The sequence below is a fragment of the Mustela nigripes genome, chromosome 9 (genome assembly GCF_022355385.1).
Source record: "Mustela nigripes isolate SB6536 chromosome 9, MUSNIG.SB6536, whole genome shotgun sequence".
Classification (NCBI taxonomy): domain Eukaryota; kingdom Metazoa; phylum Chordata; class Mammalia; order Carnivora; family Mustelidae; genus Mustela; species Mustela nigripes.
In genome coordinates this window covers 2,824,867-2,846,548 of record NC_081565.1, presented here as the reverse complement: position 1 = coordinate 2,846,548, position 21,682 = coordinate 2,824,867, and the positions used below count along the sequence as shown (strand labels likewise).

At 62.7% G+C, this 21,682-nt stretch overlaps 1 protein-coding gene across 5 annotated transcripts in view; it reads right to left on the bottom strand.

Annotated features, from left to right (window-relative positions):
- VAV2 (vav guanine nucleotide exchange factor 2) overlaps positions 1 to 21,682 on the bottom strand; it is a 146,221-nt gene that overhangs the window by 95,214 nt on the left and 29,325 nt on the right. For 4 of the 5 annotated variants that reach the window (XM_059410390.1, XM_059410386.1, XM_059410387.1 and 1 more), the window contains exon 2: positions 19,702 to 19,818. The exons of the other annotated variant lie outside the window; for it this stretch is intronic. In XM_059410390.1, coding sequence (XP_059266373.1) covers positions 19,702 to 19,818 — 117 coding nt within the window. The remainder of the gene's footprint in view (positions 1 to 19,701; positions 19,819 to 21,682) is intronic. 5 annotated transcript variants of the gene reach the window in all.

Genomic DNA, 21,682 nt, shown 5'->3' with positions numbered 1-21,682 from the left:
AGTGCAGTCCAGGCAGAGCAACCGGGAAGTGCAAAGGTCCTGGGGTAACAGTGCAGTCCAGGCAGAGCAACCGGGAAGTGCAAAGGTCCTGGGGTAACAGTAGCCTGGCTTCCTGGAGGACCTGCGAGGGGCCGGCAGAGCCAGGCCAGGTCGACGATGCAAGGCAAGATGGGCGGAGGGACAGCACAGTCCCCCAGGCTGTGATGCTCGTCGTCGGGACGCTGGCCGTTCCTTGGAGTATGAGAGGGCCCGAGGGAGGGTTGGCGGGTTTGAGCAGAGCGGGGGGAGGGGCAATCAGACTTGCATCCAGAACAGGGACACGGTGGGAAGAGGGACAGCAGCAAACAGAACAGATGGGGGTGGGCGGCGGCAGCGGGGGGAGACGGCGCTGAAGTGACCCAGGTACGACCCTGACCCGGTTGCCGGCAGGAGAGGCTGGCAGGGGTCGGTCTGGATAGAGTCCGGGGTTCCTCAGCCTCGCCAGCAGACTCTGGGGCGGATGGTCCACGTCTTGGGGCTGTCCCCTGCTCTCTACTCACCAGACACCAGGAGCAGCCCCACACGCCCCGGCTGCGGCCGTCAAGAATGCCGCTCGATGCCGTAGCTGGCCCCACAGAGAGCCACCCACGCAGACCCAACCAAGAGCGGAGCCACCGGGAAAGCAGCCTCTGGGAGGGACGGAGGCAGGCAGAGAGGCCGGGATCCTGGGACACCACTCGGGCCACGTCAGAGGCCCATCAGGCTTTTAATGCAAAGTGCAGAGAGGAAGTGCCGGGCGAGGGAGTGGAGGAGAAAACCAGGCGAGGCTGGGGCTCTGGGGCCCTGGGGAAGAAGAGCGAGCACACGGTGCTCTAGGGCTAGAAGGACAGGGCAGGGAGCTGACCAAGGATTCAGTGCTGTGGGGAGAAGGGGCCCACGCTGGTGGCACGGTGGGGACAGAGGCCTGTATGAAATGGATTGGGCAGAGGACCCAGAGCTGCAGGGACAGCCACAAGCCCACCCACATCTGACCCAAAGCAGCCCCCGGACCCCTTGGTCACGGCCCCGCAGTGCACAGTGGGCCCGCACAGTGGTTCCCTGCCAGCACCCTCTCCCGCCTAGCAGAAACCCATCTCTGCACCCCATCTCCGTCTGCTTCCTTCCCCATCCGCCCGGCCGCGATGTCACCCCGCCCCACCCCCAGCTCCTACAGCTGGTCCAGGGACCCCCACCAGCTCCCCAGCCCAACCCTGCTCGCTGGCTATGGGCTAGGATGCCCAGAGCCCAGTGGCTACTAGAAACACTAAGCGACCCTTCCTGACCAGATGCATTTTCCTCCCATAACCACCCCTCACCCCTTCAGGATCCCTCCTGCCCGCAGGCGCCCCCAGCAGAGCCACTGCCGAGAGGCTGGATAGCACCTGGCCCTGAGATGCTCCGATTCTGGACCTGGGACACAGAGACCACGTCCACGAGCCACGGTGGTCCCTGGGTGGTCACAGAGATGTGGTGGTCAAGACTGTCATTTGGAGGGGGTCACGGCAGACCGTGGGGGAGCAGGGGGTGAGGGAGAAACAGGAGACAGAGCCCCTGGGAAAGAAAAACAGAGACAGGACACCAGAGTGCCTGGCAGGCTTGACCCAGGGGGGCCCAGAGCAAATGGAGCCTCCCTCAGGAAAGCCGTCCTCCTGGGGCCCCCACGCTGCCCAGACACTCCCCCCACCAAGGAGCAGGGCTGGCCACCGGGCTGTCGCTTCACCATAGCCTCGAAACACAAAGCTGCAGCCAGCGAGGACAGCTCGGGCTCCGTGCGCCAGACCCGAAACCCCAGGAGGTGGCTGGGCTGTCCTCCAGGCAGAGGCCACACGCCCAATAAGTTCGACACAGAATCGCTACCGAGCCCCACAACGCCACGTGAGGTCTGTGCCCCCGACACGCACACCCTCGCACACACGTGCACAACCACGGCCATCAGCAGGGAAGCAGGCAGAGCGGCCACAGCCCATCCGCGAGAGCATCTCATCCGGCTGCGAGGAGGGACGAGGTACCGACCCACGGGGCCACGTGGATGCACCCTGAGAAGGTCACTGAGGGAGAGAAGCCAGACGCCACGAGCCGTGGGATTACATCTCCAGGCAGTTTCCAGAAGAGGCGAGTCCCGAGGGCCCCGGAGCGGCTACAGCTTGCTGGGGGCTGGGCAGGAGGCAGGGGGGTGGGGGCTGCTACGGGCCGGGGCTTCCTTTAGGGCTGATGGGAATCTTCTGATTCTGATGGCGCAACCCTGGGAATGTCCTTCAAGCCGCGGAGCCGCACCTTCCAGGCGGTGAAGCCTGTGAGCCCGCGAGCCCGTGAGCCCACAAGCCTGTGAGCCCACGGCTACCGTCTCCTCCGTGGCGCCCCCAGAAAAGGGGAGGGGCCGGCCCTCAGGGCTGGATCTCCGTCGCCGGAGCCCTGTTCCCCAGTCCACAAAGCACACAAATGGGTCTGGGGCTCTGGAAGGGAGCGCGACACCTGTCCCCCCACCGCCACCAAGCAGCACGCGGTCCTCCGCGGCCGAGGGCCTGCTCGCAGGCGGGAAGGGTCCGGCGGCAAGGACCCAGGCAGGAGCTGTGTTTGTGACCCTGACAGACACCCAGTGTTTCTGTACACGGCGGCAAAGCCGGCTCAGCAGCCCCCGAACTGGAAAGGGCCCAGCGCCGGTCTCCGTGGTCTCTGCTGCACCAGGACGGGCCCGGAGCAGGCCACAGGGGCTCCACGGCGTCGAACCCTGCCTCCCGCTCCTTGGGCTGGGGTCATTCCCAGACTCCCTGCTCCCTGCGGCTCCCGCCACCCCAGCCCGATCTTTTCAAGGGGACTCAGCACGTTCTGGGGTCCCACAGGCTCCGACGGCCAGCGTCCAGCCGCATTTCTCCCAAGCATGACTTACCACGAGAACTTTCCTCTGAAGGCGACGCACGATGCGGGGGCCCCGCCCTCTTCGCAGAGCCCCCTGAGAACACGAGGCTTGGACGAGCCCCTCGTCTCCGCAGAGAAGCCCACGGCCAGCATCAAGGACCCAAGACTCACGGGCGTAACCCAGCGCACCCACGTGCACAGATACGCACAACACAACACACGTGTGCAGACACACGGCACGCACACGCGCGCACCTGGACTGCACACGCGACACACGCGGGAACACATACAACACGCGCGCCCCTCCTTCCCTTCCCGAGGGCGGCAGGGAGACGGGCCCAGGCCTCAGTCTCGCCCACACGGGGGGCACCGCGGCTGGGTCTGGTCCCCGCGCACCTCTCCCTCCTGACCGGAGCTGGGGCTGGGCACCGGCTTGCTCAGACAAGGCAGAATAAAGAAGAAGACGAATCCCCCGCCCAGCCATCCCTGGGCTGACCGCTAGCGGATGGGGATTCACTCGGAAAGGTCTCTCCTGGGGAGACAGCCCTCCTTGTTGAGAGGGAGCGGGCGGCGCTGACAAAGGCCGGCTGGGCCCAGCCGGGACAGAGCACCTGCCGCTGCTCCAGAGCCCAGGCCTGGGAAACCGTCGACTGCCGGCGGGGAGTTTGGTGCTTTGAGATGCAGGGCGAGTGGGGAGCGGGAGTCTCAGCGGCAGGTGCAGAGGGAGGCAGCAGGGGTGGAGAGGGAAGGGCAGGGCATCGAGGACAGGATGGGAGGGACAGGGCAGATGCTGAGGGACGGGCCTCCAAGGGGAAGCCCACCTCTCCAGTGCAGCTGGCTTTCCCGGGCCAACGGCCACTTTGTTCCCCTGCAAAGCACGCCCCGGAGGCCTCCAGTCTTGCTAAAGCGTTAGTCAGTGCCTCCTGTGTGCAGGTGCCGGGGCAGGTCAGGTAGAGACGAGAGGGACCCGATGTTGGTGTCTGATGTCCTGCATGCCCGGAGCCAGTGGCTCCACCTCTCTGAGCCCTAGCGTCCTGGTCCGCCGAGTGTGAGGCTACAGGGGGCCCCACACAAAGACACCCCACGCTTCGGAGCTGGGGTACAGTAAGCGCTCAGCAGAGTATGGATAAGAAGGACCAGTTGTTACCCTCCTGGGGCCTGAAAGCCCCACAGTCCCCAGCCGGGCTTTCCTCCTTGATGGCACACAAGTGTCTTCAACAAAGCCAAGTAGCCGCACGCCAGTCCTCCCTGCCCGGGGCCGGCGAGGGGCCGGCCCGCATGCTCATTCCGTTTTCTGCACCTCTCCTCCTCCACCCCTGCCTGTCCTCCCCTTGGAGACGCCCACGTTCCTTCTCCGTTCCTGATCAGAAGCCGTTCTCCAGAGAGGATCCAGCAAACTCCTCAGCACAGAGAAGTAAGTGATAAAGCCTAACAGGTTACCTACATCAATAGGAACGTTAGAGTCAAAGGAATGACTCCCTAATGGTGGAATGTCAACTTGAATATTTTTTATGACATATCAGAGAACTGAAAAGTTACCATGAGAAAAAAGGAAAACTCTTTTTTTTTTTTTCTGCAAGAAGCCTTTTTATGCTCACAAGAGCTAGACCTATTATCCAGCCAGTTGCAAAGGCAAAATCTCCAAAGTGTCCTCAGCTACTCACAAACAAAATAGTGGCCCCACTGAAAGTGTATACAGCGTACCAAGGGGCCACAGCTGTTGCAAATGCACTAGACCTAACTCTGAGCCCAGGCCCTCGAGGTTCACTTACCCACTAAGCCCTCCAGGCAGATGCCACCCTCCCTTGTAGATGAGGAGACCAAAGCTTAGAAGGGGAGCGTTCTGCCCAGCCATCAGGCATCTGTTAAAGAACGGAGCTGTTCTGCCCTCCCCCCACCCCAGACAGAACCCTAAAGACCCCAAAGGGAGAATCCTGGAGACAGAAAGGGCTGGTCGAACCCCACACCGGTTTGTCCACGGAGGCTGGGACGGAGCACCGTCCACGGACCCACGACCACAGCCCAGGGGGCTCCCAGTCCACGATCCCGGCGCCCACAGTGTCCGTGTCTAGTGGGGCCACTCCCAGGCTCACAGATATGACCTCACTGTGTCCTCCTGCAGTGGGAGGGGCGCGGGGGGAGCCTCTGGGGTCCCTCCCTGCAGCTCCGCCTGGCGACCTCCCCCCGCCCAGGACATCCTGACACCTTCACCTGGGGCGGAGTTAGGTTTGAACACGGGACTCTGGGGGGGACACCCACCCAGCCCAACGGCAGACACTGAACCCATGAGACAGAAGACCCCCCAGTCCTGGATCCCAGCCAGCTGCCTGCCCGCCGCCGGGGCTCCCTGCCTGAGCCCCCAGGCCTGGCCCAGCGCCACCCCCGACTGCGCCGCCTGGCGCTCCCTTCCCCAACCTCCTTCCGAGGGCGTCAGCGACCGCCCATTTCCCCGCGTCGCTGCCTCCATCTTCCAAAGTGATTGAGATTCTAACACCATTAAATTTAATTCGCTTTTCCTAATGATAGGCCCACAGTATTAGGACATCTCCTTTTCCACTTGAAAGACATCTCAGGGTGATTTTCACCAGTTAAATTAATAGGGAAACCATTAGAAACTTACAGAGGAATTGGTGCCTCCAGCTCAGCTCTAAACTCTTACACGGAGGAGGAAAGTGGTCCTCGCTGGGGCAGAGAGACAGAACGGGGCAGAGCCCGCGCGCCCCTGTCTCAGTCCCGCGTTTTCCAGAGCCTCTACTTGCCCATCAAACCCACGCCTAGCCGCTGCCCCTGGCTGCCTCCGTCACCGGGATGCATCTAGAAATCCGGGCTGCGACACCTGTGGGGAGGCACCTCCAAGCACTCGCTGGCTGGGTCGCTGCGCCCTCCACACACACACGCGTCTCGCTCGCCTCTCGGGTCCCCACGGGGCTGAGGTCGTGTCCACTCCCGTTTCGTAGATGACGGAGGCCAGCGAGGCTACGCAGCACAACCGAGGTCTCCCAAGCCCGGGCCTGTCTGACGCCAGCCCGTCCTCAGCCCCTGGGACCCACGGCCTCCCCACGGTCACAGTCGTGTCCTCCAGTCCTCTCCCCCACTTGACTTTCCCTCCGACCCCCGTCGCCGGCCTGCCGGCAGCTCCCGTGCTTTGTGGCTACACCGCCCACGGCAGCCTCCTCGCCCGCCTCGCTTGCTGCCACGTCTCCACGTTTCCGGTGTTGGAGGATAAAACCACCACGGTGCCGGCTCCGGAAGCTTCCACGGAAGGAGCACCATGGCCACGCTTCCCCTGAGTTCTCACTGCCAACCTGCGTAGCAGGTCCTCGTGAGGACCGGAGGGCCCGGCCCGGCTGGGTGGGCCAGGGGACCCGAGGGCACTGTGGAGCTGCCTCCTGCGACCTGTCCCAAAGCCACACAAGCCCTGGGCGGGGGTTTCGCAGAAACCGGGCACCCGGACTCCCAGCCCAGGGCCTCCCTGTCCCCAGTGGCCGGGAGGGCTGACCGGTGGCACTGCCTTTCTAACCCCCAGGTCAGACAGGGCCTCTCACTGAGGAGAGGTGCCAGGACACTGGATTTTTCCTGAACGTTCCTCCCGTCTCGGGAGGGAGAAAGGGCACTTAGCCATTTTTGCCACCAGCTAAAATATTTCAGTCTCAGATCAAGAAGGAATGCAAGCCGGAAACAGCACACGGCTCCGCGCCAGACAGATTTGGTCTGTCCCAGGGAAGCAGGACAAACAGGGCGGCTCTTGGCAACCCCGGGCAGGAGGGAAAGGCCCGGCCCCTCCTTTGTCTTGAGCCCAGAACCAGCTCCTGCCAGCTTCAGACCCCAGCGTGGGCCTGCCCTCAGCCCAGGTGAGGCGCTCACACGTGTGCACCCCACCACGGGCCAGGGGCCAGGTTCCCCTAACTGCACGAGGGCCCCCGAGATTCAAAGGCAGCAGCGCACCCCGTGAGGGGTCTCGCATCGGAGGCCCAGCTGACAGCCTCATCCGGTCGTCCCGAAAGGTTGTCCTTGGGGTCTCCCCTCATCCAGGGCCTGGGCTCCCAGGGCCAGGAGAGACAGGCCAGGCCCTGCCTTGGACCCCCCAGAGAGCCAGGAGGCAGGCCTGTGTCCCCATCGGCACAAGGGCTCAGCCTGAGACTGCTAAGGCCCACCCTTCCAGGCGCAGCCCTCCTGCCTCGGGGGCCGTTCCTCCCCACGTGCCTGCCCTCTGAGCGCCCTAGCTGGCCCTCCCCAGACCCCAGGACACAGGGGTTGGCCTGGGGCTGGGGCTGCGGTCACCCTGAGCTCCCTCTGCCGTCTCGCTCACCTGCCAACCTGCCACAGTGCCCAGTGAGGACCGGCCGTGCCCTCCACACTGATGGGAGCCCCACCTGGGGGGCCTGAGGGTCACGGTCCCCGTGGGCTCCAAGTACCCTGCACATGCCCGAAGGGAACACCCCCAACTCCGAGCTTCCTGGCTGGCCAGCCGCGGGGCACTGGCACCAAGTACGGATCAGAAACTCTAGCTGGAGATGTAACTCATAATTAGCCTTTCATTAATTAAACATGGGAAAACTAATTACTTAATAAATGCCACTGGCTTCATTTGCATCAAATTTGAAAACATATTTTCCTAAGAGGAGAGAATATTCACAAGGGTCCCCGGAGGGCAAAGCCAGGCACATGGACTCAGCAGGTCCCCCGATGACCTTGGCCCTCAGCCTCCAAACTCTACCCCCCGGCCACCCCCCAGACAGCCCCCCACATAGGAGCAGAGGCTGGGGGTCTGTCCCTCTCAGCACTCTGTCCCCGGCATCTGGCCTGGCTGGGCACACCCCCGTAGGTGGCTGTGGAAGGCGGGGAGGGGGTGGCTCTGGATGTCCAGGAGGAGAGCTGAGTCTCGCTCTACGGTCGCTGGCCTCTGGGACCCATCTCCTGACCGCTGCGTCCCCCGGCCAGACCGAAGGAATGACGGCTGCAGCCGGGCTCCAGCCTGAGCTTGGCCCCTCTTGGCCGTGACGTGGAGCGCACACGGTGCCTCCGGTCTAGACAGACCCAAGAGTGCCCGCCTTCCCTGCCCCGACCTGCGACCTGCACTGCACGGAGTGTGAGACCTGGATCAAAGGTGTCCACACCTGCCATGCCACGCACAACAGGCAGCCAGGGGCCACTGTGGCAGTGCCACCGAGGCTGCGGTCACAGCCACTTCACTCCCAGGAGGGCCCCATGATGGCCACCGTGTTTGCAAGGCTGTGCTGAGTCCGGTATGTCCACACAGCCTAGGCCAGAGGCACACCTTCCCGGGACAGCCAGGGACGGCCCCAGTGCTGGCTGGACCAACGTGAGGGGCTGGCCTTGACCTCCCACACCGGGCCTTCTCGTCTGCGGACTCAGCCAAGCCCACCCGTGTTCACACTCTCCTTCTACGTCCGCTGAGCCGCCCATCACCAACGATGACCGGCCGTCCCCGGGAAGCAGCCTTCGTATCCAGCACCAGGGACCCCTGCTGCGTCTGGGGGCAGCCCCTTGGCATCCCGGAGGCCACCCCGGGGAGCGGGCTCCAACTTCAAAGCCGGCCCCACCGCGTTCCCACGAGCTCCTCCTGCTCTACCTGGCTCCGTGCAGAGGCCGGGAGGAAGCCCCAGGCCTGAGCACGAACAGCAATCAGCCGCTGATTAACATGGATCTCCACAGAGCCCGTCCGCCGAGGCGCTCACGCTTCATGGAAATTCAGCCACGAACAAGCACTGGACATAAGGGTCATTCCAATGACATCTGCAGGTAGCAGTCGCGGTGATGTTCCTAGTACTGGCGGTCAGAGGGGCCGGGAGACGGTGTGCCTCTCTGGTTGAGACCAGACAGCACACAGGGACAGAGGGGGCTCCAGTTGCCGCGAGCCCTGGAATCCCGGGGCTCCTGGTCCATCTGGGGCTGGTGAGGGGCCTGGGCACCCTGAGGTCTCAGCTCACTCTGCAGCTGATGGAACCTTCTCCTCCGACTCCTCTGTTTCTGGGAGGCACAGGGCAGCTCCCACCTCCCCTACCTGTCTCAACTAAGGGAAAAGCATGCCCACCAGGTCATCTCTGTTTCCTTGGCTCTGGCAAAACTGTGACCCCAGAACTGTCTTCCCAGCCGGGGTCACACACTTTGGGAAGGGGCCTGACGCCCCCACGGGAAAGCAGACGTGCCCTGTGGACCAAGTGCCCCACACGGGGAAGGCGCTGGGGGTGGGTGACTTTTAAGGATGGGGACCTTGGCCGGTGAAGCGGGGCCTGGACGGGCTCTTCTCAGACTGACAAGCAGACGTGGCCACTCGGCAGACACTTCTGTTCCCTTCCTGTTTGTCTTCAAAACAAACCACTGCCCTCCCTCGAACAGATGCTCCCACGACTCACTACAAAAGGGGCCAAGACCGCCCAATGCAGAGGACAGTCTCTTCCAGAAACAGAGCTGGGAAATCTGGACGTCCGCATGCGAAGAACTGGACAGTTGGACACTGACCTCCACCGCAAACAAAAAATTAGCTGGACATGGATCAAAGACCCAAATGTAAGACCTGAAACTATAAGGCTCTTGGAAGTAAGTGCAGGAGGGGCACCTGGGGGGCTCAATCATTAAGCTTCTACCTTCGGCTCAGGTTGTGATCCCGGGGTCCCTGCTTGGCGGGGAGGCTGCCTCTCCCTCTGCCTCTGCTGCTCCCCTGCTTATGTGCTCGCTGTTAAATATATAAACAAACAATAAATAAATATATATATATAAAATCTTTTTTAAAAAAGAAATAAATGTGGGAGAAAAACTTCCTGACACTGGATTCAGAAATGATTTATTGGGCAAGGCACCAAAAACGGATGCAACAGAAGGAAAAACAGCTACACCTGACTTCAAAATCTGTCTTTCATGCATCCAAGGACACTTCTTGGGAGAGTGGAAAGCAAGCCACGGCATGGGACCGAGTGCCTGTGAATCACGTGCCTCTCAGGGGTTCATAGCCTGAATATATAAAGAGCTTGTACCACTCAACAACAAGGAATGGATTAGAACATGGGCGAAGGCCTTGAACAGACATCTCTCCGAAGACGACATGAGAAGGTACCCAACATCTCGAACCATGAGGAGAATGCAAGTCAAAACCACAGTGAGATCTGACCTCATGCCCTCCGGGGTGGCTGTATCTCTCTCTCTCTCTCACTCACACACACACTAACCAGTGCTGGCGAGAATGTGCAGAACTTGGAGCCCTCGTGCCCTGCTGGGAATGAGAAATGGTGCAGCCGCTGTGGAAAATATTAGAGCCGTTCTTCAAAACACGCACAACCAGCACGGGATGGGCCAGTCCCCTTCTGGGCAGGCGCCCGAAACAAATGAGAGCAGGAACCCAAACAGCGACTCGCACACCCGCGTCCCAGCAGCACCGGCCGTAGCAGCTGGAAGGAAGAGATGGTCCAAATGTCCATCCACAGGGGACAGGCAAGCGGCACGTGGCGTAGCCGCACAAGGGCATATGACCCGACCTTTAAGAAGGACGGACGCTGACAGGCGCCACCGCGTGGGTGAACTCGGACACGGGATGCTGAGGGGAGGACACTGGACACAAAAGGCCGCGTGGACGGGATCCCTGCCCCCGGAAGAGGCAAACGCACAGAGACAGAGAACAGATGGGTGGTTGCCGGGGGCCGGGGCACAAGACAGGAGAGACGGTTCCCTCCTGGGGCAACGAATCAGTTCTGAACAAGACGGCAGTGGCGGGCCCACCGCGCCGTGAATATGCAGCACGCCTCTGGACTGAACCCAAAAATGGCTAAAATGATCCATTTTATGTTCTACCCATTTTATCACAACAATTTCTTTTAAAAAATTAAAGTCTGGGCACCTGGGTGGCTCAGTCACCGAAGTGTCGCCTTCAGCTCAGGTCACCATTCCGGAGTCCTGGGATGAGCTCCGCGTCAGGCTCCCAGCTCGGCCGGGAGGCTGCTTGCCCCTCCCCCCGCCTGTGCCGGTGAGTGCACACAGCACAAGCTCTCTCTCTCCCAAATAAATGAATAAAATCTTTAAGAAAAAGAACAGATTTTTAAAAATAAGGAAAAGAAGAAAGTCAAAAAAGACCACCCAGGATACATAGCCGCGGGCTCCAGCCCAAACTCCCTGATCCCTGAATGGGGTAGGGGGGTGGACAGCCCGAACGATGCAGCCTTCTGGGGGGCGGGTAGGAGGGGGTAAAGCTTTTGGAACCGCCATGGGGCCTCTCCCCGACTCGGTCCTGGCCGCCCTCCTTGTGATTCAGAGGAGACGCCCCACCCCCACCATCTCAGACAGGACCCGACCCCGCGGCTGGTGCCTGGTCGCTGGGGGTGGCCGACCCCTCCTTGCCTTTGCAACAAGGAACATTGCCCGGGAAGGACCTCCCAGGGTGCCAAGAAAGGATACCTTGTCGCAATTAATTATTCACATTTTGCTACTTTTTCCCTCTCCCCTTAGCCCTGTTCTGCATTTTTTGCTGCAAACATCAGCCTGTCAGGCTGCAACAGACACAATGTCTTGGAGCCCTGGGGAGAAACAATTAGCCAATTAATATTTAATTAACTGCGGACAGACAAAAAAGGCACGCATGAGTCACCCCAGGCTGGGCTGAGAAAACACTAACTCTTGGCCGCTGGGGTGGGGCTGCCGGCAAAGCTGGACACGGAGGGAGGACACTCCGACAGGGACAACGGGCGCGGCCAGGATGACCCCCACCAAGGGATCATCTGGGCAACCGTGTGCTCACAGATGGGGAAACTGAGGCCCAGATGTGCGGCCTGGGCGCATGCTCCTGGCCCACCTCCTCCATCCCCAGCTTCTCTGTCAGGTGTGACGGAGTCCGGAGTCCCCACGTCCTCTCTCCCCGGAAATGAATCGTGAGCAAGAAGGAGGTTAAAAGGTCCTGAGCCGAGGCCCCTCTCGGAGAACTCTCGGGCCAGGTGTGGGCGCCACCCCCTCCCCGGGACCCTGCCCAGGGGTTTGGAGGCACCATCACAAGGGCGCGAAGGCCGCGGGCCTCACGCACAAGGGCTGCCCACCCCACCCCGGGGGCCCTGGGGGCAGACGCAGGCCTCCCAGCGCGGCTCCGCACACCTGTTCGTTGTCAGGACTCGGCAGTGAAACCGAAACGTACCCCCGACTCCCACCACCACCGCGAAGGCGGGGTCAGCCAACAGCTGGGGTCTGGAAGCAAAGAAAACCACTCCCAGCCGAGTTAGGAGACAGCGGGTCAGCGTGTGCACAGATGTGTGCACACGTGTGCATGTGTTACACGTGTGTGTGCGCAGATGTGCGTGCGTGCATCTGGCTGTCCGGGTCCCCAGAAAGCAGGTGGGCTCCTGGCGGCGAGAAGGGACGGTCCACAGACAGGAGGAGGCACGGTTTGGAGCAGGAAACCGGCACCACCAGCCCCGCACTGGGCCCTGCTCGGCCTGGGGCTGCTCCTCCCGCATAGCGGCCACGTCTGAACAGAGAGTGTGCGGCGGACTCGGCGTCCGGAGCGCCTGGTCGACGACACACAATCAGTCACCGCAGGGTCACTGTCTGTGAGTCCTCAGACGAGCCTTGAGGGAGCGCCCAGGGCTCTGCACCCCGCAGGGGAGTGAACACACACCAGAGGAGCCGGGCGAGCACGCGGCAGTGCAGGGCCAGACAGAAGGGGTGTCCGATCGATGTCCTGAGGCTGCCTGCCCCTCCTCCCCCGACCAGACAGCACCCCAGGGACTCGCTCATCGATGCAGACGCTGAACAGAGAAATCGATGATGGGGCTGACGCAGCACAAGCTGGACGGGGTGAGGCTGGTGCTGGGCCACAGGAACCACCGGCACACCCCGCCCCCCTCCAAGGCCACCAGCCACCTGCTCAGCGGGGCAGGGGACGAGGGCACCACCCTGAGAGCAGCGGGTTCCAAAACCAGCGCGCACGGCCGCACCTGCCAGGCCCTCCTCCACACTCCTCAAAGGGACAGCTGGGTTACAAACCCATTTTACAGATGGGGAGACTATAGTCCCAAGAGGTGAGGTGACTTCTGAGTCCCGCTAAGTGCCCTCTGGGCACCATTCCGTCTGGAGCTCTGAAAGCCGTCTCAATGGCTCCGTCCCCACCTGGCTTCTAGAAGCATTCGTGCTGCCAAAAAGCCCTAGGACAGTGGTGAGCAGGATTGGTGGGAGAAGCAGAGGGGCAACAACAGGAACACAGGGAGGTCTGGCAGAGCAAGCCGGCTCTGTCTCGTGGGCCCACTCCCCAGTAGACCGCTGGGGTGCTGAGGTCTGTGCTGATGGGCTCAATGGGAAGACACTTGCCCCAAGCACGAGGGGAAGGGCCCCTGTGTCCTACAGACAGAAGTTAAGGGGGTACGGGGTTGGGCCACAGGTCCAGGCTCTGGACCCAGCCAGGGCAGTAGGAGGGCCGGCGATGCTGGCAGACGTGGCCCTGCTTCCCATGCCCAGGACATCATCCCGGCATCCCACAGCTGCAACCAGGCCTGCCACAAACCGCCCCGACCAAAGCCCCAGTCCTGGCGAGGGCGGCCTGGGCTGTTACGGACCACTGGTTTCAAACTACATTTTTAGCCTCTTTGGAATCCTTAAAGCAAAACGCCAGGCAAATGCACCATGGAAAGCAGGTAAGAGCAGGCTCACTCTGACTCAGCAGACCCTGACCTCTCGGCCTCCTCCCGGCCTCCTGAGAGGCCCAAACTGGTTTGAAATCCCCTGCAGGACGGAACTGGCTGCACCTGTTCTGACCTTCGTGTGGGAAGACACGCAGTCGCTGCCCAGTGTCAGTGCTTCCTTGCTTTGGTCCTCTTGTGGCCTCTCCCGCAGCAGGACAGCCCAAGGGCCTCCACTCGGCCCCGCCGGCCTCCACACCGGCCTCGAGCCCAGCTTCCTGACGCCCCCTGCAGGTGGCAGAACCCCTCAGGGCTGACCACGGCTTCTCCCCGCGTAAGGCCTCCAGGTGAGGCGTCACCTGGAGGAAAGGAGGGGGAGCCAGAATCCGCCAGCAGGACCCCCACAGCCCCCGACCGCACCATCACTGTGGGGCTCGCGGACCTCCCTACTTCGTGAGGTCCCTGAGGGCTCGGGGAGCCAGCAGGCAGCCCCGCCCCTGCCAGCGACAGGAGCAGAAGGACGAGAGGGGACGGGGCAGCCGGCGTCACACCCCGACTCCGCAGCGGCCCGTGGGCCCAGCCCAGCCTTGCCGACGGCCAGCTCTCACCACGGCTCCAGTTTCTGAGCCTAGAAAATGTCTCCGTGAACCATAAATCGGAGAATTAGGCACACTTGTCGGAGGCTGTGCAGACCTTCCTCGAGGGCCGTCCGTTCTGCCCAAACGGAGGCTAAAGTGACCCCACTGACCGGGGCACCTGTGGGTCCCAGGCAGGTAAGGAAGCCTGGGTTGGGCTGGGGCAGCGCCCACTGGGCACTATGGGGCGCCCTGTGGGGGGAGGGCCTGGAGGGCCACCAGATGCCCGGGTCCCCCAGGCCCCGGCAAGGCAGCTGACCCACCGAGGGCTCCAGGGTATCCTGACCAGAGGCTTCCCGGGCTCCTCCTAGAAGAACCACGTACCCACACAAAGGCAGACCGGCCGGCGCCCCACGTGCAGAGTGAGATTCTAGACACCTGGGGGACATCGGTAACCCAAGTCCCCACGGCCAGGAGGTGGACGGCGACAGGCACGCCGAGAAAGGTGCCTGTCGTACTTCGTGGTGGTGCCGCACTCCAGGGAGCCAGCAGCGAGGGGCATGCCACCTCCCAACAGTGAGATCCGAACAGAGACCCCACAGCGGGGAGGAAGGCGGCCCTGCAGCCACGGGAGAACGTGCCGGGCAGGGGGCAGAGGGTGGCCTGCAGGCGAGCCCAGAAAAGCGAGTGAGTGCGGCAGGAGCGGGCAGCGGGCCAGGAAGGGCCATTCCCTGTGGGTTGGGGTCAGCATCCTGCTGTGAGGGGCGGTGAGGACGCCCCACGTTGATGCACATGGGAAGATCACGTGAGCCGACCTCAGGGCCCAGCGCTCTCCAGGGACCAAAATACCAGAAAAAAATCACAGAAACTCTGCGGTCTCACCAGGATCTTCTCTCCAAAACTCCCAACCACCTTGCAAGCCAGGGCCATGGCGTGCCCTGGAAGACCCAGCCGACGCGGGTCCCCTCCGCAGCCCTTCCCACGCCCGCTCCCACGCTGGGCCCCGTGCGTCCAACAGAGGGCACGAAGGGACAAGAGGAAGGGTCCACCTGCTGCAGACTTGCCTACCGGCAGGCCCCTCGGCTCACGCGCCCCACGCGCACCGCCCAAACTTAATCCCTTTACCGAGAGAAATACGGGGGAGCCAGTTCTCCCGTCCTCCCGCTCCTGGGGGATGGAGCCTGCTGGGGGACGAGCGGGAAGAGGAAGAAACCAGTGCCACCTCGACCGGGCCCCGCGCTGCCCGTCCCCGCTGAGCCCTCACACGCCACACGAGGGGCCCCAGTCTTCATCTCATCCCTGCAGAAAGGAAAGCTCGAGGAGCCCAAGCCTTCGCAAAATGGACCCCCACCCAGGTCTAGAGGACAGGAAGTCCCTCTCTCTCTGGCCGGCCACCCCCACCACCTGGCTCTAACAGAACCCACACAAGAGAAGGCTCCAGAAGGCAAGCACCTGGCCAGCTTCCCCGGTGAGCGGGCTGGTTCCTTCATGGCTGGCCGCACCCAGGGCTCCCGCAGCCCTCGAGGGTCTCCAGGGGTCCACCTGTCCGCCGCCCCCACCAAGGCCTCTGCGCGGGGTTTCGCCAGGGAGTAGAGAATCCGGCCTGGCCCTCCCAGCACTGCTCCCGGGTCAAGTACACACCTTCTGAAGCTTCGTGGGCCCCAGACGCCAGCTCCCTCTGCACCTGCCCTGCTCGGACCACTCTGCCCCCACGGAGAGGCCAAAGGAGAAGCCCAAGGGCCTGGGGCCGGGCCAGTCTGTACACAGGCGGAACGCAGGAACCCGCCCCAGCTCTCCAGAGCGGGCAGGGGGCTTAGTCTGTCCCATGACACAAGCCGCGCTCGCTCTCAGTGCACGGGATCCTCCCGCAACGAAATCGCAGAGAAGGTCCAGTGTCATGGCTGAGAAGTGGGCCCGGCCCGGCATCTCCTGGGGAAGTTCTAGGATTTCCACTCTGTCCGTTCTTCTGCAGGTGATGGCACAGGAGCTAATCTGGGCCTCCCCTTGGAGGGCAAAAACCATGTCTCTCCCTTTTATCTCTACCATAGTGACTGCTTCACAAATGCACAGTATATTAAGTGCTAATGGCTTGGGGGGGGGCGGTAGATGGTGCGCGGCTGGGCGGGCGGCTGTGTGCACGGGTGTGCAAATGGCTGGGTGGGTGGACAGAGGAATGAATGAATGCACCAATGCCTTCTCTCCCCAAGGAATGACTCCAGCAACACGAGAAGGGAAGCTGAAAAGCAGCTGCTTGGAAACAGCACAATGAAACCCGGACAAGGACAGGGTCTGCCTTCGTGCTGGCGGGGACTCAGCGCTCCGGGGCCAGCGGTGGGGGTCCGGGGCAGGGCAGAGCGGGCAGTCGCGTCTTCACGGTCTGACATGAGTGAGGGCGCCCAGGCCCACCTGAAGGAGTCAGGCTGAGCCGGTGGAGCTCCTGGAGGGCTCCTCAGAAAGCTAAGCCAGGCCCATGGGAAACTCCAGAAACATCCCTGAAGAGACACACAGCACCTACACTCCGCCTCTGTGCCCAGACGGAGCTATGCACGGGGACCTCCCTGCCAGGCCCCCTCAGAAGATAACACCCGAATAAAGACCAGACGCGCTCCTTCTCACCAGCGCCACCCTCCAGGGGAGGGAGAGTCCCTGTGCCTCTGGGTACCAAGCCGCGGGCGCTGAGGCTCTGCTGGGATTGTGGTTTTTCCCAGGGCATTCCATCCCGGGACATCAGGAGGGACTAGCCGAGCAAACAGACTTGGGGCAGTGGGCGCCTACGGGGGCAGCGCAGCCCAGCGCCCCAAGCCTCTGCCGGTCCCCAGCTCGGAAAGGCTAACCACAGGTTTACCTCAATGAGAAAGACGTGGGGCAGGACGAGCTAATGGGGAGACACTTAGCCAGATGGACGGGCAGGACGGGGCCGCCACGCAGCCAACCGGAGGTCAAGGGACCCAGGAAAGGGGAAGCGAGGAACACGGGAGCCGCTGGGGCGTGTGCGGCTGAGCTGAGCTCCGGAAACACAGCCCCGCTTCCTGCTCAGCAGAGCTCGGGGGGTGGGAGTCTCACCACCATCTCACAAGTGGGATTTGGAGAAACAGTCAGCCCCTTGGGCACCGAGGCTTGCCGGACTCAAACCCAGCCCCCGGGCGTCCGCAGTCCGTGTGCTCAGCCCTCGGGCTCTGTCTTCCAAAGATGTGGACTTAATGAGTAAAATAATAGAGGATAAAAATCAGAGGACACAGGTCTACAAGGGTCTAGTTCTGTTTCAGCCAAACCTGGGGCGGGGACAGTGACAAACGCTCGGCATTTCAGGAGCCCGTACTGAGGGCTGGACGCCTCGCCACCTCCCACCGGGCAAATGGACGTCAGAGGCACCGGGTCACCTGCCAAGTCACCCAGCCAGTGAGCAGGGCCAGAATGTCAATCAGTCTGACTCGAGGGTCACAATGTGGAGAGCAGAGGGGCGGTGGGGGAGCTCTCCCCTAGCCCTGCCCCGCCCAGAGCCAAGGAGCCTTGGTGCACGGCATGAACCGAGGCCCGCCCGCACACAGCGCCCAGGTCCGAGGCGTCACAGCACCTCCATTCCTGGCAACGCCCCGCCGCAACTGCAAATGGAGACAGATGACAAATGAAGAGCCCACTCCCGGTTTCCACCGCAGAGGCCGCGGCGTGGCAAAGCAGCACCAATGTCCATCACTGTGTGATGTGGCAGACCGGGGGCCAGCGCCAGCCGCAGCCCCGACGCAGCCCCTCTGCGTGCAGCTGGGACACCGCCCTGGAGCCAAGCAGCCTCCCTGAACCCCTGAGGAGCACGAGCCCCCCCCACCCCGCCACCGCTGCACACCGCACGCCACACGGTCGGTGGGTCGTGTGATGGGACTCTGAGCTACGTGAATGGGCGTCTGTCTTACACTGTCGCACTCAGCTGTAGCACATCAAAACCAAAATGCAATTATAGACTGTCTCCCCCGCCCCCCGCCGGCCGAGAAAAGAGCCTGGCCAGGGTGTGTCCTGCCTTGTCCTCCACGCGGTTATTGCAAACAGCAGCTCTGTGCGTGAGTATATGCCACGTACATGTGTGTGTGCGTGAGTATATGCCACGTACGTGTGTGTGAGCGTGAGAATATGCCACGTACATGTGTGTGTGCGTGAGTATATGCTACGTACGTGTGTGTGCACTCCTGGCTGCTACGTACGTGTGTGTGTGCACTCCTGGCTGCTACATATGTGTGTGTGCGCTCCCGGCCAGGGCACTGCCGTGCACAAGGAGGAAGAACGCGAGAGCAGCTCCAGTCCCTTTGAAAGCAACCCCGGGGAACTGAGAAGCCCACTGACAGGACAGGACGCCAGCAAGACCCAGCCCAACCTCGGTGCTCCCGCCCCAGCACACGTGTCCAGGGGCACAGGGAGGCAGGCGGCCGGGAACCCCAGACAGGGACATCGCAGCAGCAGGGACTCGAGTGAGCCCTTCTGAGGGAACGGAAACCGCTCAGAAGGGGCGATCGCACAGGGATGGGTTCTTGTGGGGGTCTGTGAATCTCCTGTCTAGCAACTTCCAGAACGCGGGGAGGGACCATCAGGCCAGGTGGCTTATGGGAAAGTCCAGGCTACTGCCGGTGACCGTAGCGCCTCAAGGAAAGGGTCGTCTCGGAGCCCGCTGCGCAGCACTCGCAGCGGCAGATCCAGAAGCCCCCACCGCCTTTCATAAATGATGCATTCACAGCACATTTCCTCAAACACCCAGTCCCAGATAATGCTTCTCAGACAAATTAAGCAATAAATATCTTCTGATGTTTCCCATCAGCAGGTGGAAACGGCTCCTCGGGCAGTCCGGGAAGCGGCGGTCTGGCTGAGCCTGTGCCAGCAGCCCGGTGTGGGGGGAGGGGGCAGGACGCGGTGGGGGGGGGGACACACAGAGAACGGGGACCCCCGGATCGCAGGCAGCACAGAACCAGTTCTCCCGCCCCCAGCCTCCACGCAGCGGGAGATATCACGGCCCCCATCCCAGCCACGTCCAAGGAGTGGCCTGGGACCACACGTGACATCTCACATGGCTGTGAAGGCAGGCTTGCCACGAAGCCAGCTCACAAAGGAGCTGAAACCCCCGTCCCCTGCCAGCCCGCAGACTTTGCGGCTGCCCCGCCTGGGGTCGTCCCTTGCCTGGACCCAGCAGAGCTTCTGGGTTGTCTGCCACGGACCCAGGGGAACCTGGGGCTTCGGTCATCGGCGACCCCCCTCCCGCCCAACACACGCTTGCAGCCAGAGACCGCTCCGCTTGCTTCTGGCATAACCACCATGGCCCCTGTCACACGCACCCCGATAATCACGGCACCTTCCGCATCTCGGCCCCCTCGCAGGAGCCGGGAGCCCCGTCAAGACCCGGAGATCCCGGGCAGCAAGTGCCCCATCTCCACCCACATCCACGCCCGGCTCTCCCTCCAGCCCCCTGGATTCTCGATGCCTGATCTCACCTTGGGGGTCCTGCTACCCTCCGCCCCCCACGCGCCCTCCTGTCTGTAACGCATCCCCGCCTGCGGGTGCAGGGCACGGCCGTGCTGGAGGGGCCAGGCCTGTCCCGTCCGGCCCCCCTGCACTGAGCCAGTGCTCGGCCCCTCCGCCCGGACCCTGGAAGAGAGAGCGCTCACCTTCCCGAAGTCCCGGACGTCAAAGAGGTCAAAGGGGTCAAACAGCTCGCTGTTTCGCAGCCCAAATTTGTCGTGGCAGACTTTCAGGAACGTGCGGATGTTCTTCAAGCACAGGAACTAGAGAAGAGAAGAGAAGGCTGAGCCTATCAGGTCCACGAGAAGAGCCGTCACCGCGGCGAGCTCTGGCTTCCAGGAGCGGCAGAGACACGCACTCGGGCCCTGGGCAGCCTCGCCCCCCGCCGGCCTGAGGGTCCAGACGTCATCAGTGCCCCCGGCTCACCTTGGCCACTCATGATCCTTTGTCCCATACCCTGCCCAGAGGATCTAGCTTGGACGATGGGGACCGGAAATATGCTGGTTTGAGTCGGCAAAAACAGAGCACGATCACACACGCACACACACTCACCACCTATCCCGGCCCAGACCTGCCCCCGTGGAAGCCGTCCGTCCGCGGCGCCCCCCAGGAACGGCACACACCCGTCTCGGCGGGAGGCTAGGGGACGCACCAGGGCCAGAGCTCCACAGCCACAGTCGGGCGTCTCCTCCACCCGGCAGCCCCACCTCTGAGCTCCCACCCGCACTGCGCTTGGTGGAGCCGCTGGGCTTGGGGGCTGAACGGGAAGGCCGGCCGCAGCCCCCGTGGGGAAGGAGCTGGTAAAGAAGGCAGGAGGGCAGCAGGCCAGGCGGCCTGGACAGCAGGATTCGGAGGGGCCCAGCCCCAGAACTGAATCCCGTCCACTGATTCCCACCGCAGGACCAGTGACAGCAGCTTCGGCTCCTGAGGGCGGCCCTCCAACCGCATGTCTCGCTGGGCCACGGTGAGCGCTTGGACGGCCCAGCAGTCCAGCTGGCGAGGGCGTCCCCGAGGCAAGGACAGCGGCAGGCATGGCCCGGGGTCCCAGACCTGCGGACGCTCGTCCTCCCCAGCGGCCATTCCCTAAGGGCCGAGGGCTGGACAGCAAAACTGGAGCGCGTGCCGCCCACCGGAAACGCAGATGCAGGGACAGACGGAGACGAGGGGCAGCACACGTCCCACGCTACGGCGGGCCCGGCCTAAACCGCGTGGCCCTCACCCCCGCCGTGCACCCCCCACGGGCCGTGCCCACCCCCCACCCAGGCTGGCCGCTGCTTCCGCCCCAGCCGCGGCTGGTCCCAGTCACGGCCAGCACGGGCTCACTGGCCTTGTGCGCGTACGGTGTTCTCTGAACGTGCGAGAGCAAACCGCAGGCGTGACCCCGTCTGCCCCAAACATCCGAGGCTCCGAAGAACAAGGACCCACTTCCACAATGAGAGCACCCGGGTTGGCGAATCCACACGGACCCCACCCGTCCTCGTCCCCAGATGTACTTCCCCACGTCCCCTCAACAAAGGCAACCGCGATGTCCTGACAGCCAAGGACATTCCGGCCCCAGGCCCAGTGATGCTTCTTGTCATGTCTCTTTCACGTCCGTGAGCCTGCAGAATTTTCCAGAAGGATGGATGCATTCCAAGCACCTGCTGCGCACCAGGGCAGCCACGAGACCCACGTGCCCACTGAGCACTTGAGGTGAGGCTAGTCGGACCGACACGGTACATTGTCGATTTTGTTCTGGTTAATTTCTGTTGAGCGGCTATGGCTGCCGGTTTGGGCCTCAGACGGTCCTAAGTCTTGTCCTCCGGGACCTGAAGCTTCTGGATCGCACAGACGCAAAAGGACAGACGGGAGGAGCCCACGCACACGAGGCCAAGCTCACTGAGACGGGCAGCACGGTGGTGCTGGCGGGGTGGCCGGGCGCATCTCCTGGTGACAGTGTCAGTTTGGGATGAGGAACAAGTTCTAGAAGTCAGAGCGATGATCGTGACCCACACCGTGAAGGTGCCTAACGCGGCTAAACTGTACACATAATAAGGTGCTTAAACTGGGGGTGCCTGGGTGGCTCAGTGGGTTAAGGCCTCTGCCTTCAGCTCAGGTCATGATCTCAGGGTCCTGGGATCGAGTCCC